Source organism: Chanodichthys erythropterus, chromosome 18, assembly GCF_024489055.1.
Source record: "Chanodichthys erythropterus isolate Z2021 chromosome 18, ASM2448905v1, whole genome shotgun sequence".
NCBI lineage: Eukaryota > Metazoa > Chordata > Actinopteri > Cypriniformes > Xenocyprididae > Chanodichthys > Chanodichthys erythropterus.
Window position 1 is genome coordinate 6,822,034 of NC_090238.1, and position 14,195 is coordinate 6,836,228.

At 37.1% G+C, this 14,195-nt stretch overlaps 1 protein-coding gene across 1 annotated transcript; it reads right to left on the reverse strand.

The window, feature by feature from the left end:
- Nucleotides 1-1,017: 1,017 nt before the first annotated feature.
- afg1la (AFG1 like ATPase a) lies at nucleotides 1,018-11,567 on the reverse strand. The gene is made up of 13 exons (XM_067367324.1): nucleotides 11,454-11,567; nucleotides 10,448-10,665; nucleotides 10,265-10,316; nucleotides 10,064-10,165; nucleotides 9,497-9,627; nucleotides 9,243-9,342; nucleotides 7,663-7,721; nucleotides 6,551-6,633; nucleotides 6,018-6,088; nucleotides 5,634-5,734; nucleotides 5,404-5,544; nucleotides 5,209-5,325; nucleotides 1,018-2,538 (listed from the first exon to the last, which is right to left on the reverse strand). The coding sequence occupies exons 1-13, from the start codon at nucleotides 11,560-11,562 to the stop codon at nucleotides 2,410-2,412; spliced, it is 1,413 nt and encodes a 470-aa protein (XP_067223425.1). The 5' UTR covers nucleotides 11,563-11,567; the 3' UTR covers nucleotides 1,018-2,409.
- Between the last annotated feature and the right edge of the window lie 2,628 nt (nucleotides 11,568-14,195).

A 14,195-nucleotide genomic window follows, 5' to 3' on the forward strand; every position in this document is an offset into this window, starting at 1 on the left:
CTCATGCCGTTCCACACCCGTAAGACCTTCGTTAATCTTCAGAACACAAATTAAGATATTTTAGTTGAAATCCCATGGCTCCGTGAGGCCTCCATAGGGAGCAATGACACCTCCTCTCTCAAGATCCAGTTCAATATTAATATTATAAAGCGACGAGAATATTTTTGGAGCGCCAAAAAAAAAAAAAAAAACGACTTCAACGATTTTAAAACACTGCTTCAGGAAGCATCGGAGCACATTGAATCAGTGTATCGAATCATGATTCAGATCGCGTGTCAAACCACCAATGGCTGAAATCACATGACTTTGGCACTCCAAACAGCAGATTCAATACACTTCCTGAGGTCATTGTGCTCCGAAGCTTTTGGCGCTCCAAAAATATTCTCGTTGCTTTATAATATTAATATTGAACCACTGAACTCACATGAACTGATTTAAATATGTTTTTAGTACCTTTATGGATCTTGAGAGAGGAAGTGTCATTGCTCCCTATGGAGGCCTCATGGAGCCATCAGATTTCAACTAAAATATCTTAATTTGTGTTCTGAAGATTAACGAAGGTCTTATGGGTGTGAAACGGCATGAGGGCAAGTAATAAATGACAATTTTCATTTTTGGGTGAACTAACCCTTTATAACAGCGGCTTAAAGATCCCAAAATATTGACTCCCATGTGGCGACACGCTCCATGTCCAATAAAATGGCTTTTATCAGGCTCTGACTGGAGTCTAGCCATCTCACGGAAGTTTACATGATTTAAAATCATGTTTCCTTAGGGGTATTTGTTTTGTAAATTAGGGGAAATTACTTGAAATTTAAAGGCACAATATGTAAGATTTTTGGATTAAAATACCCAAAAACCATTAGAACAGTGTTATATATTTTGTTGACTTCAATCCAGAGAAATTTTAACCAGGACACGGACCCGTGAGTCGTCTATCAATGACATCATACCTGCATTACCCTCGATTTTTTATTTTTATTTTGTAGAAACCATGGAAACACCAAAGACGCTTTATATTACGCATTTTATTAGACAGGTGAGCAACTGTTTGGATACATTTATCAACAGAAAACTAATGTTATACAGCTCAACACAGTAAGTCTTACTGTTTAAATCTCGTTTTCTTGATTTACAGCAAGTACAATGTTTTACCATGACTAATATCAATCTAGCTTACTGCCAAGCGAACGCAGAGTAGCACTATAACAACTTTCAACACGAAAATGTATCTAATATGATAAACAGCGCTGCTTTACCCGACATATGCTTGACTATTAGAAGCGAAAGCGGTCTAATAAAAGCATAATAAAAGCCCCACTTCTCGCGAGGCATGTGTCACGCTCTTCTCTCATTAGCAATCGCTCCAGCGACCTCGTTTCCTTTCAGCCAAACACCCTGCTTCATACTACAGTAATGTAAATAAATCTTTAATACATTAGCTTATCCATTAATATGATTTCTGCCCGAATACCATTGGATTCTTTTCCACCGGATGTTGACGTGAAGACAACGTCTCCCATGATTCCGCGAAATCAAGGCGTCATCAAGCTACTTCTTTTGTTTTGAATAAGCGACCTCTAGCAGCAAAAAATTACACATTGTGCCTTCAAGAGAGAATCTTTAAAAATAATAGGAACAGAAATATGACATTGTCGTGCATTACAGTAATGAGAAGAATTGTTTCCAAGGCATTGCTATGCAGTTGTTTCTCTTAGTGATCACAAAAGTAAATTCACACTTCAATCTGAGGTATCATTCATGCACATTGCACAATATGTGCTACAGGCAAGATAAGCCCCAAAATGTAATTCTTAGGATTAGGGATTTGAACAAACCCCAAATTATAAGCATGAGCTTTATTTAGTAAGTACCACCAATGAATGAATGAATGAATGAATGAATGAATGAATCTCAGGTCCGCAGAGCAAAGGTCCAAGTTAACATGTCTCCTTCCGTAGACCTAAATATACATGATGATTGATATTCTCATATTATGAACACAAACACTAGAGAAAGGTTCAGAACAATCAGACATCAATAAAAGTTAAAATAATTTTAATGCAAACATTAATCTTAAATAGGTTGCATATCAGCAATCTGACAACTATAGGTTGTCAATAAAATATTTTACAAACCAGAAAGGCAGTCTGATTTCAAACATATCTTTGGCAGATCCAGTATCTTCCAACAAAACTGCCCATCTTTCAAGACCAAACCTCAGAAAAGAGGCCAGTGTCACGTTCATATGTGCATGTGCGTTTATAAAGTGCAGCATTATACCATACAGTCCTGATTAAAATACAATCCTCACCAAATCAAAATGGAGTTGATCCCAAGACCTCACGAGAGGCTGAATCTTATGATAGTTGAGATGGCTGCGGTATATGGAGTTAGTAATGATAAAAGCTACTTAGAGCTCCGCTCTCCTGCAACCCAGTACTCCTCTGTTTGCATCTCAGTAAGGCGAGATACTGTCCTCTGGAAGGCGAACACCTCCTCCTCCCCCGTGAAGATGGCCAGCGAGCTGCCTGCATCCTGACACATTAAAAGAGCTAATCAAATCACTGCTGCCCAGCCGATGTGAAGAGATCATCAACAAAAATTTTTTTCTAAAGTGTAGTCTATTTTTTTTAAGACCATTCAGAGGTTCATGCAGTGACATTATTTTTATGACAATTAAGCACACAGCATCTAAACATTCTCAGTAGTGATTCTCATAACTCATTAACATTTTGCACGTATATTTGACCATTAAAGTACTGTTGTATTTCAGTACTGAGATTCTTTGGATTACATTAATGAAAAACAAAACAAAAAAACATTTAGCTTTGAGGGGGGTGTGGGTAATAAATAGCACCGAAAATAGGCTTTATTTTATTTGAGCAAAATATAACTTGTAATATTACCATATTTATAGATTGTGGGATGGAATTTGGTCAAAACATGTTTTAAAGTTTGGGGTCAGTAAGATTTTTCTTTTAAATAAACTAACACTTTTATTCAGCAAGGATGCATTAAATTAATAAAAAGTTACAGTAAAGACATTTATAATGTCACAAAAGATGTCCATTTCAAACAAATGCTGTTTTGAATCTTTTGAACTTTCTATTCATCAAAGAATCCTGAAAATAATGTATTATGGGGTCTATAAAAATATTTTGTAGCACAACTGTTTACAACGATAATAAGAAACGTTTCTTGAGCAGAAAATCAGCATATTAGAATGATTTATGAATATAAAAATCCTAAGCCTGGTAGTGTGGTAGTGGAAACATTATCCAGCGTAAATGAGTACACCCCCTTTGAAAAGTAACATTTTAAATATCTCGGTGAACACAAAAACAATTTCCAAAATGTTGACAAGACTAAAGTTTAATATAACATCAGTTTAACTTATAACATGAAAGTAAGGTTAATATAACTTAGATTACACATTTTTCAGTTTTACTCAAAATGAGTACACCCCACAACAAAAACTACTACATCTAGTACTCTGTATGGCCTCCATGATTTTTAATGACAGCACCAAGTCTTCTAGGCATGGAATGAACAAGTTGGCGACATTTTGCAACATCTATCTTTTTCCATTCTTCAAGAATGAGCTCTTTTAGAGACTGGATGCTGGATGGAGAGTGATGCTGAACTTGTCTCTTCAGAATTCCCCATAGGTGTTCGATTGGGTTCAGATCAGGAGCCACTGAATCACTTTCACCCTGTTCTTCAGAAATCCAACAGTGGCCTTAGATGTGTGTTTAGGATCATTGTCATGTTGGAGAAGTGCACGACGACCAAGGGCATGGAGTGATGGTAGAGTCTTCTCTTTCAGTATAGAGCAGTACATCTGTGAATTCATGATGACATCAATGAAATGCAGCTCCAGACACCAGCAGCACTCATGCAGCCCCACATAAGGACACTGACACCACCATGTTTCACTGTAGGCACCATGCTTTTTTCTTTGTATTCCTCACCTTTGCGACACCATACAGTTTTGAAGCCATCAGTTCCAAAAACATTTATCTTTTTTGTGCCTGGGCTTTAGGAGAGGGTTATTTCGTGGACGGCACCCATGCATGCCATTCCTCTGCAGTGTACGCCATATTGTGTCACGGGAAATAGTCACCCCAGTTTGGCTTTCTACTTCTTTAGATAACTGCAGTGAACTCGCATGACGATTTTCTTCAACCCTTCTCATCAGAAGACGCTCCTGTCGAGGTGATAACTTCTGTGGACGACCTGGACGTCTCTGTGAGATGGTTGCCGTTCCATCTTTTTAAAATATTTGTACCACTTTTGCTACAGTATTCTGACTGATAAATAAAGCTTTGCTGATTTTCTTGTGGCCTTCACCTTTCTGGTGTAAAGAAATTATTTTCTTGTGACATTTCTTTTCCATGTGGTGCCATTGCTGACAGCATGAAATGGGAAGGAGTTTTAACACTCTTTTATAGTCAGCTGTCTGCTGGACACCTGTGTAATGAATAATTAGACTCACCTGTGGTTGAATTCTTGTTAAATTAGACATTTGTAGTCTAAAATTTAGCTTTGCTTTTAGTGGGGTGTACTCATTTTTGCATCACCCTAATTTGAGTAAAACTGAAAATTTTGTTCTCCAAGTTATATTATTAACCTTACTTTCATGTTATAAGTTAAACAGATGTTATATAAAACTTAGTCTTGTCAACATTTTGGAAATTGTTTTTGTGTTCATTGATATATTGTTTAAAATGTTACTTTTCAAAGGGGGTGTACTCATTTGTGCTGAGCACTGTATATAAATGATAGGTGGATACAATTTCAGGGGCTTATCTCAGATTTATAATAAAATCTTTATGCTTACAAAAAATAAATAAAAATCAGATAAAACTTTACAATAAGGTACATTAATTAACTACTTTAGTTCACATGAACTAAGAATGAACAATACTTTGAAAGCATTTTTTAATCTTGATGTTAATTTCAACATTTACTAATACATTATTAAAATCAAATGTTTTATTTGTTAACATTAGTTAATGCAAATGTGAACAATGAACAACTATTTTTATTAACTAACATCAACAAAGACTAATAAATACAGTAACAAACATATTGATCATTAATACATTAATGTTAACAATTAAGACCTTATCATAAAGTGTTACCAAAAATCATTTTCTTTTTCCATTCTCAAAGAATTTAAGTAGGAAATGATTTGTAAATTACCCTTGAAATGCCCAGATCATCCAATAAAACATGAGTGTCATGATGGTCATGATCGTCGTGATGTTCATGAACAAACAGCTCATCTAATGGAGCGTCTGCCTGCAGCACCACACGAACCTGAGGAGATTTCCCACCAAACTGTCAGAGGTTCCTTTAAGACCTTCCAATAAAAATCTCAAGCATCTCGTGACTTACCTTATGCTCATATAGTGCGTCAATGAGAGTTATGAAGCGTCTGGCCTGCGTCTTCTTGTTCAAAGTGAGCAAAGGAATGTTTCGGATGAAAACTGTGTCAAACACAGCAGACATCTCCAGGTAGTCGCTGGCTCCTATAGGCTAAGAGTAAAATAAAAAAACACAATTCTCATTGATTCTAGTTCATTTTAATGACTGAATGCGAGTTGGCATGGAAAACATAAGCTTACCCGGTCACACAGCTCCTCAAAGGTGCAATCTGCTATGGTCCCACATGCTTTGTCAAGTGTCAGTATCCTGCCATGTACCTTTAGAGATCTGGGTCGGGTAACTGTGATAAACAAAATGAACCTGAATCAAATCTGCATAAAAAAGATTTATGGCTGGTTAAAAAATAAATAAATAAATAAAATAAATAAAGGGCCAGTAATACTTAATTCAGTTACTTTGTAATACACATATAATGGCAACTCACATTTACATCTGTAGCACTATGACATCTAATGGTCTGTCATTAGAAATTCTTTTGTTGGGGTGTTTTTACTGATAAACCATCAGCTAATTAAACAAGGCTGTTTTGTGTTCTTCAGAGAACATATCAGCAACCAACTTACTGTCATTCTGTTTGAAGGCCATCTCATCAAACAGCTTATCGAGTGTTGCATTAACATCGGGTTCACTGGAACTAAATTAAAATAAATATTTAATAAATAATTAATCACTTCATAATACAACCTTTTTATTCAAAGCACCAACACGCACTGTTCAAGCTGAAGCAGGTCATGTTTTGGATGTTAAATACTTTTTCCTATTCCATCTTAATATGAAGAGACAACTAAAAGGAAGCAATTCATATGACGATATTCGAAAAGTGGTTCTTCCTGACTGGCCCAAGCGACACGGTCTCATATAATGGTGCAAGTTTGGATCCTTTGAAGGCAATCATTATTTTTGCAACCCTGTTCGGTAATGCTAGCGGTGCCGAAATTACACATTACACAGCTTTAAATACTTCAGAAATCAATTTCAAGATGCATGTCTGTGATTAAAGACTCAACTAGCATTACTCTTACTGAAATGATTAAAAGTGCATCACTAAACTAATGCAGTAACATCTCATTTTGTACAACATAATGAATTTACTCACAGGTAGAAGAGTTTTCCGGCTGCAGGGCGATTTCTTCTCCGATAATCTATTCCAGAATCCAGACGTAGTGTTTGGCAATACTCCTGTTTAAAAGACATTTGACCACTGAACTACATGCAGTACTTCCATCGGAAAATAACAAAATTAACAGGCATTAAAAGGGAGCTATAATGCCCCTTTAACAAGATGTAATATAAGTCTCTGGTGTCCCCAGAATGTGTCTGAAGTTTCAGCTCAAAATACCTCACAGATCATTTATGACAGCTTGTCAAATTTGCCCCTTTTTGGGTGTGAGAAAAAAAATACGCCATTTTTGTGTGCGTCCTTTTAAATGAAAATGAGCTGCTGCTCCCGGCCTGCTTTCCAAAAGAGGGCGGAGCCTTAACAGCTCACACTTTGGTTGCTCAACAACAACAAAGCTGGAGAATCTCACGCAGCCAAAATGACAATTGTCAGTAACGGTGTTCAGCCTTACATTGTTTAAACCGGAGTCGGACACTGATGGAGAGACTCAGGAAGAAGTTACAACTTTTAGAATGAAACTGGACATTTAAGAATGGTTAGTGGATAAATTTATGTAGTTGCTGTGGAGTTGAATCAACTCATCGACTAGCATGTGCCGTCATGTTAATCTTTTGTGCAAATCCAGCGTTGAATTGACCTTCATTTGTGAAGCAGTCTGACATAAAATATTGACATGGCAACAACACTACTACAACTTCCTCTTCTCTAAAGCAGCCAAATATGTTCTCAGGGGCAGGATTTATGTAAATATTAGGGTTAGTGATGTCACTAACCCAGGAAAAAGCTTGTTGTAGTCCCTACCAGCTGTTTGTTGTAGTCCTTAAACAGCAATTTCTGTAAAAGAAAATATCTCCCTTTGCATTTTTAACTTTGCAGATGTTGTTTATGCTCTAACAACAACATTACACACTAACTAAAGTTAAAAATGTGAAATCATAATCAACCACCCCTTTAAGTAAGTAAGGCCAGGTCTCCCTGGAAGAAGAGATTATGATATCTCAATGGGATCTTCCTTGTTAAATAAAGGATAAATAAATGAACACTGTGCTACGTGTATTAGATAATGAACGTAATGCTGAAGTGCTTACCTTTAGCACAGATATGAATGGCACAAAGTTCACCCTCTGCAATCCATTTTTGTACAGATCTGTAAAACAAGATATTGTTCTCAGAACAAACTGGAATTTGGAAGCCAAGAGTTACTGAAAGGAACTGCACTTTTGTGATGGACAGTCACTAAGCTAGGTTTCCTTCCAAAGTTGGAAATTAACTTTTAACACAAAATTGGAATATAGTATAAAATATTTGCACCGTTCCCATCAGATGTGTTCTCTTGAAGAAAATAGTTACTTCCTAGGAAATTCGCACAAAATGTCTTTAATTAAAAATGGAAGTTGCTGTAATCGGGGAAGCATATGAAACACATCTATGCTGTCATGTTAGCTTTTGTTCAGATGCCTGATGTTTGGGAACGCAATCGTGTGACACGGTTCTGAGAGGTAGTTATACTAAATCATTTTGATGACACACTTTGGCTCAGGCATTTCAGAATGACCAAATCAACATTTGAGATGCTAGTTAGTCCAGTTATCCAAACACATCCTCTGTTGAGGCAAAGTCATGTGAGTTTTTTGAGGGATTTTATTTGGTAAATGTGTTTCAATTGTCGTTATGCGCTTGTATTCTTATCAGATAAAAATCTGCCTTAATTGAGTGCATACATTTTTATACACATTTTTCGAAATTGATTTACATCTGGCTATTTCCATCCAGCCTTTATTTAAATGCACTGGTGGATACTGTAGGTGGATAGAAACATAGATATTGGTGGTTCATAAATCAAACTGACATATGCATCATAGTAAAGAAATTAATTCACAAATAATAGGTTTTGCAAAGAGTCTTGATTAGTACAAGCAAGCTGATTAGTACAAGCTATGTCACCCACAGACCCGAATTAATGTGTTTACGCCTGATATTAAAATTTTGGTCAATCGGATCACAAGTGGACAGCGCTAAATACAGGTGTAAATGGGGTGTAAAATGTTTTGAGCTTGTCCACTTCCAGAGGTAGTCGAAAACGCATTTGACTGGATTACTTTCGTAGTGTAGATGCTCATGTGGTAGAATGTGTTCGAACAGCTGCAAAAGACTGCCTACTCTCCGCCTACTGACCTAATGCATAAACATTATGGAAAGTGTGCTAGCCAGATGGGATTTAAACATTGTTGGCTGAAAACTCAAAAAGACAAAAAAAACATACTAAGCACAATGTTCTCTCACCATTCCTGATTTCTAATACACACTTGCGGCAGTCAGAGCAGAAACGAAAGCTGCTGCTCTCCATATGATTTTCCATCGTCTCCGGACGCATTCATATGTAAATTGCCTAAGCTTGTTTTGTCCATTACATCGAAAGATCTGAGAAAAAAAAAAGAAAGAAAAAAAAAGACATACATTTACCTGCCCATAGACCCTCCCCTCGAAGAAAACAGGACAGAAGTGACGGATTAAAACACCAGGTGTAAAAGGGTATGTGTCTCCCTCATCTACTTGTGATCTGATCGACCAAAACGCATCTTAATACCAGGTGTAAACAGGGTCCTACATACACTCCAGTGACAACATATCAATATTTTGACTCTTTTCTGGATTATTTGCTTCTTACCATCAGGAGGCCGGTTGGAAGTGGCAACAACTACAACCCCATTCAGAAAGAGGTTCTCAAAGAGCTGCTTGAGGATCATGGCATCTGCAATGTCAGTGACCTAATGAACAGAGAAAGCAAAAGAAACCTTAAAAATCAATACTGATTATTCTCTGTACCGGTTTGATTGTCACTGCATGGATTTAAAAGATAACTGAAGCGATCACAAAGCTTGATTAGATTACAATGATACAATTACATAGTGAAACATTTACCTGAAACTCATCAAAACACAGAAGGCAGGCCTCCTCGCTGATTTCTTCAGCAACCGGTGCAATAGGATCGTACGCCTTTGCCATTTTACCCACTTTTCTTTTGGGTAAGCTTTGCTTGAGCCGATGGATTCCTATATAAACATGACTCTATCTGAGTGAGAGCAAATAATGGGAACTTTACTATTTTTGCATCAGTTTATTCTTACACGGGTCATTTTTGGGCTCCAGGAATATTTCAGTCCCTCTGACTTTTTTAATATATATTAAATGATGGACTTTTTGTCCATTTTTATCTGGCTTCAGACATTGAAAATAAACCATATGAAAATAATGTCCTTATCAGACAATGATGGAAAACGACCTGTAATTCCAGAGGCAAGGAAAATGTGCTGGCAGTTTAATATATGCCAAATATTATGGGGTAGTCATAACATTTATTAAATTTATATAGTAAAAAATAAAATAAATAAATATAAAATTAACAGAACCTAAGAATGATCAGTGCACAAACATTAATAGAGTACATGTAAATTTACACAGTCTTAAAAACTGAACTAAGAAACTTACGTTTATGTACATCCAACATGAATCCATGAAAATGGACCCTTTTTTTCTTTGCGGTCTCTACATGATTATAAAACATGTCCATAACCATGGTTTTTCCTGTGCCTGTCAATGAGGAAATTCACACTGATAACAGAACTGAGCAATTTATTACCAGTACAGTTAAGTTTTCTGACAGCCATGACATAACGTTGCAAAACTTACCAACGTCTCCATATATGTAATAGCCTTTTGGTGGCTTTCTCTGGGAGAAGAACTATTGCAGATGTAAAAGAATCAAAAACATATACAGTATAAGTTAGAATTGGATAAAAACACTTTCATAGTATCTGCAGGATATATTTTGGTGGATTTAGGCCACAATTAACGTCACTTTGTGCCGTTTACCTTTGAAAAAAAGGACGAGCGGTCATTGCTGTAGCCTCGAAGATTTTTTTGCATCTGATCCAGTTTTTCCATAACAGCCTTTTGCTGCAGATCTTCTCGCAACAGTCCATCTCGAATAAGACCGTTGTAATGTTCCAAGGGTCCGCCAAAACTGCTGCTTGGAGAGGTCGTGGCACTGGGCTCTTCAACAGTCTGAGACAGCACACTTGTGGCAAGCCCTTCAAGACAGAAAAGTGTTTCATGAGATTGAGTAAACAAGAGTGCATGTGTATATCTGCATGATTGCCACTTGTCCATTTCTCTTGGTTATTCGTAAATATTGAAGATCATCAGTTTTAGGAGACCTGGGCTTTTGAATCAACACTTTTCAGTGTTTTTTGGTTTCAAACAAACTGTTTAAAAATATCTGTCCTACAAACTTAAATTGCAATATCATTGTTTCTGTAAAAAAGCTGTTGGATAAAAAAAATGCCTAACAGAACAAAACAAAACACACTGACATATATGTTAAAGACAAGAGTCAAGTTCAACTACATACAAATGAAGCTCAAGAAGACTACGTCCTCAAGTAAAAACGTCAGGTTGGAGCAAATACTCGTGATTTAAAATAATAAACACCCTGAGAAACAAAAACCCTGACAAATAGAGTACATACTTACACATAGGTAGATACATATTTATATATTGTTTCTTAAAATACACACATATATATATATATATATATATACATATATATTGTTTCTTAAAATACATATATATATATATATATATATATATATATATATATATATATATATATATATATATATATATTGTTTCTTAAAATACATACATATATATATATATATATATATTTTATACACATACACATGTACATTGCTTTTATCTATCTAGAGTCAAACACACTGGGTGTTCTTGTCTTGTAAGGTTGTCAGTGTCAAAAGTCAACATAATGACATTTATCACAGAAATATAACTGTCATTCAATTATCATTAAAACCCTTACCTCTTCTAATACAGCTGATAACACTTGGCAAATCTGACTTCGACAGAAGCTTATTTTTCACACAGAACTGAAGTCCAAGCGCCACCAAGGACGCTTTGCCGGCTGCCATGATGATTCAAACTGCGGAAGCTTTATTGAAAATACGCCCTGAACAGAGGAAATGGGCGTGGTCTGTGTGTAAGGGGCCGTATGGTTCATGAATATTAATTCTATGACGTGACGTTCTCTCCGCTCCACCAGCAAACAACGTCAGACTGACCTAATTCATATTCATAAGCTGAGACGGCCTTTCCCTGTCAAGATACACATACATTCAAACGCAGAGTTTGCAGACATTATTTAGAACCGTACATTTTTAAAAAATGTAAAAAAAAAAATTTTTTTTAAATGGCATTTTTATTTCTCCAAACAAGTAAACAGTAAATTCTGTGGTTAACATTAGCTACTGAAAGAAATTCTTTTTTTTTTCTTGACAGTAGGATATTCACTGAAAAAAAGCATAATTACTCCCTGAAGAATACTGCATTTCTAACAAAAACAAGATACCACATAGTAACTCTCTTAAAAACTCAGAGATAATAATTAGTAACACATTTCTATTTTTTACTGATTGAGGTGCCCTACCTGTTTGTATTTTTCTTCCTTTTAATGTTATGTTCTTTGTATTTCAATGCAGTGTTGTTTCTTAATAAAAAAAAAAAAAACAATAGCCATGTTAGTATGCTGTGTGTCCATGTAAAATCTTTCCATGTGTGGAAGGATTTCATTATGAGTAAGTGAGAGGCTCTCATTGAATAATACGTATATAATGATAGCCGGCAGCCTATAATCCCATCTCCCCGTCCATCTCTGACATTATATTAGCTTTACGGAAGAATGTTTTATGAACATATGATAGGAAGCAGCCCAGGATCTGGATGCCTGTTGCTATGACAACAACAGAGCTCCTAGAGCCTGAAGGCTTGGTGACTGTGCAGCATCATCCACACTGTAACACACGCTTTGGCTTCGTGACATGCTGTGCCATTCGCTTTGCTTACTGTGGATGATGAGCTGAGTTCATCCAGGAGCAACTCTACTGAAGCTCTCCTTCACCTTTTGCATTCATCGTCATATTCTCACCTATACTTGCCATTGACTGGAAGATCAGGTGAGAAAGTTGTTTTAGCTGCACACTGTATCTGATTATGTGTGGTGCATTTCATTCATCAAGAGCCAGTGTCCATAGCTACTTAATGCAGGAGCATGCTGAAAGCCGTGAGGGAGATGGATGTTTATGTGTTTGTATCCATGGTAAAACCACTTGTCTTCCCCTTCACTCAGTGCTTTGCCTAATGAGATGACTGGAGCCTGTATGTGTTCTATAGATCTGTGCATTTTGAGGTTTACTGAAGAATAATGCACACATCACAGGCAGCAGCGCGACTACTAGGTAACCATAATTAACTGCCAGGTTAATCAGGGTTAATGAGAGTATAAATATGCAATTGTAAGAAAAGCCTGTATATAAAAATTAACATTTTGCACATTCAGCCTAGTAGTGGCCTAGTTCTGTTTGTATCAACAGATCTACAGTATCTCACAGAAGTGAATACACCCCTCACATTTTTTAAAAATATTTTATTATATCTTTTCATGTGACAACACTGAAGAAATGACACTTTGCTACAATGTAAAGTAGTGAGTGTACAGCTTGTATAACAGTGTAAATTTGCTGTCCCCTCAAAATAACTCAACACACAGCCATTAATGTCTAAACCTCTGGCCACAAAAGTGAGTGCACCCCTAAGTGAAAATGTCCAAATTTGGCCCAATTAGCCATTTTCTCTCCCAGGAGTCATGTGACTTGTTAGTGTTACAAGGTCTCATGTGTGAATGGGGAGCAGGTGTGTTAAATTTGGTGTTATAGCCCTCACTCTCTCATACTGGTCACTGGAAGTTCAACATGGCACCTCATGGCAAAGAACTGTCTGAGGATCTGAAAAAAGAATTATTGCTCTACATAAAGATGGCCAGGCTATAAGAAGATTGCCAAGATCCTGAAACTGAGCTGCAGCACGATGGTCAAGACCATACAGCGGTATAACAGGACAGGTTCTATTCAGAACAGGCCTCGCTATGGTCGACCAAAGAAGTTGAGTGCACGTGCTCAGCATCATATCCAGAGGTTGTATTTGAGAAATAGATGTATGAGTGCTGCCAGCATTGCAGCAGAGGTTGAAGGTGGGGGGGTCAGCCTGTCAGTGCTCAGACCATACGCCACACACTGCATCAAATTGGTCTGCATGGCTGTCGTCCCAGAAGGAAGCCTCTTCTAATGCCTGCAAACAGTTTGCTGAAGACAAGCAGACTAAGGACATGGATTACTGGAACCATGTCCTGTGGTCCGATGAGACCAAGATAAAGAAGCTGAGGGTAAAGGTGATCGACTGGCCTAGCATGTCTCCAGACCTAAACCCTATTGAGCATCTATGGGGCATCCTCAAACGGAAGGTGAAGGAGCGCAAGGTCTCTAACATCCACCAGCTCCGTGATGTCATCATGGAGGAGTGGAAGAGGACTCCAGTGGAAACCTGTGAAGCTCTGGTGAACTCTGTGCCCAAGAGGGTTAAGGCAGTGCTGGAAAATAATGGTGGCTACACAAAATATTGACACTTTGGGCCCAATTTGGACATTTTCACTTAGGGGTGTATTCACTTTTGTGGCCAGCGGTTTAGACATTAATGGCTGTGTGTTGAGTTA

Excerpts from the sequence above, each read along its gene's own strand:
- afg1la (XM_067367324.1), bottom strand. The coding sequence starts at position 11,562 with ATGGCAGCCGGCAAAGCGTCCTTGGTGGCGCTTGGACTTCAGTTCTGT. Across the intron at positions 10,166-10,264 it reads TTACATATATGGAGACGTTG|GCACAGGAAAAACCATGGTT; the intron begins GTAAGTTTTGCA and ends CCTCATTGACAG. Across the intron at positions 5,545-5,633 it reads TTGAGGAGCTGTGTGACCGG|CCTATAGGAGCCAGCGACTA; the intron begins GTAAGCTTATGT and ends TTTTACTCTTAG.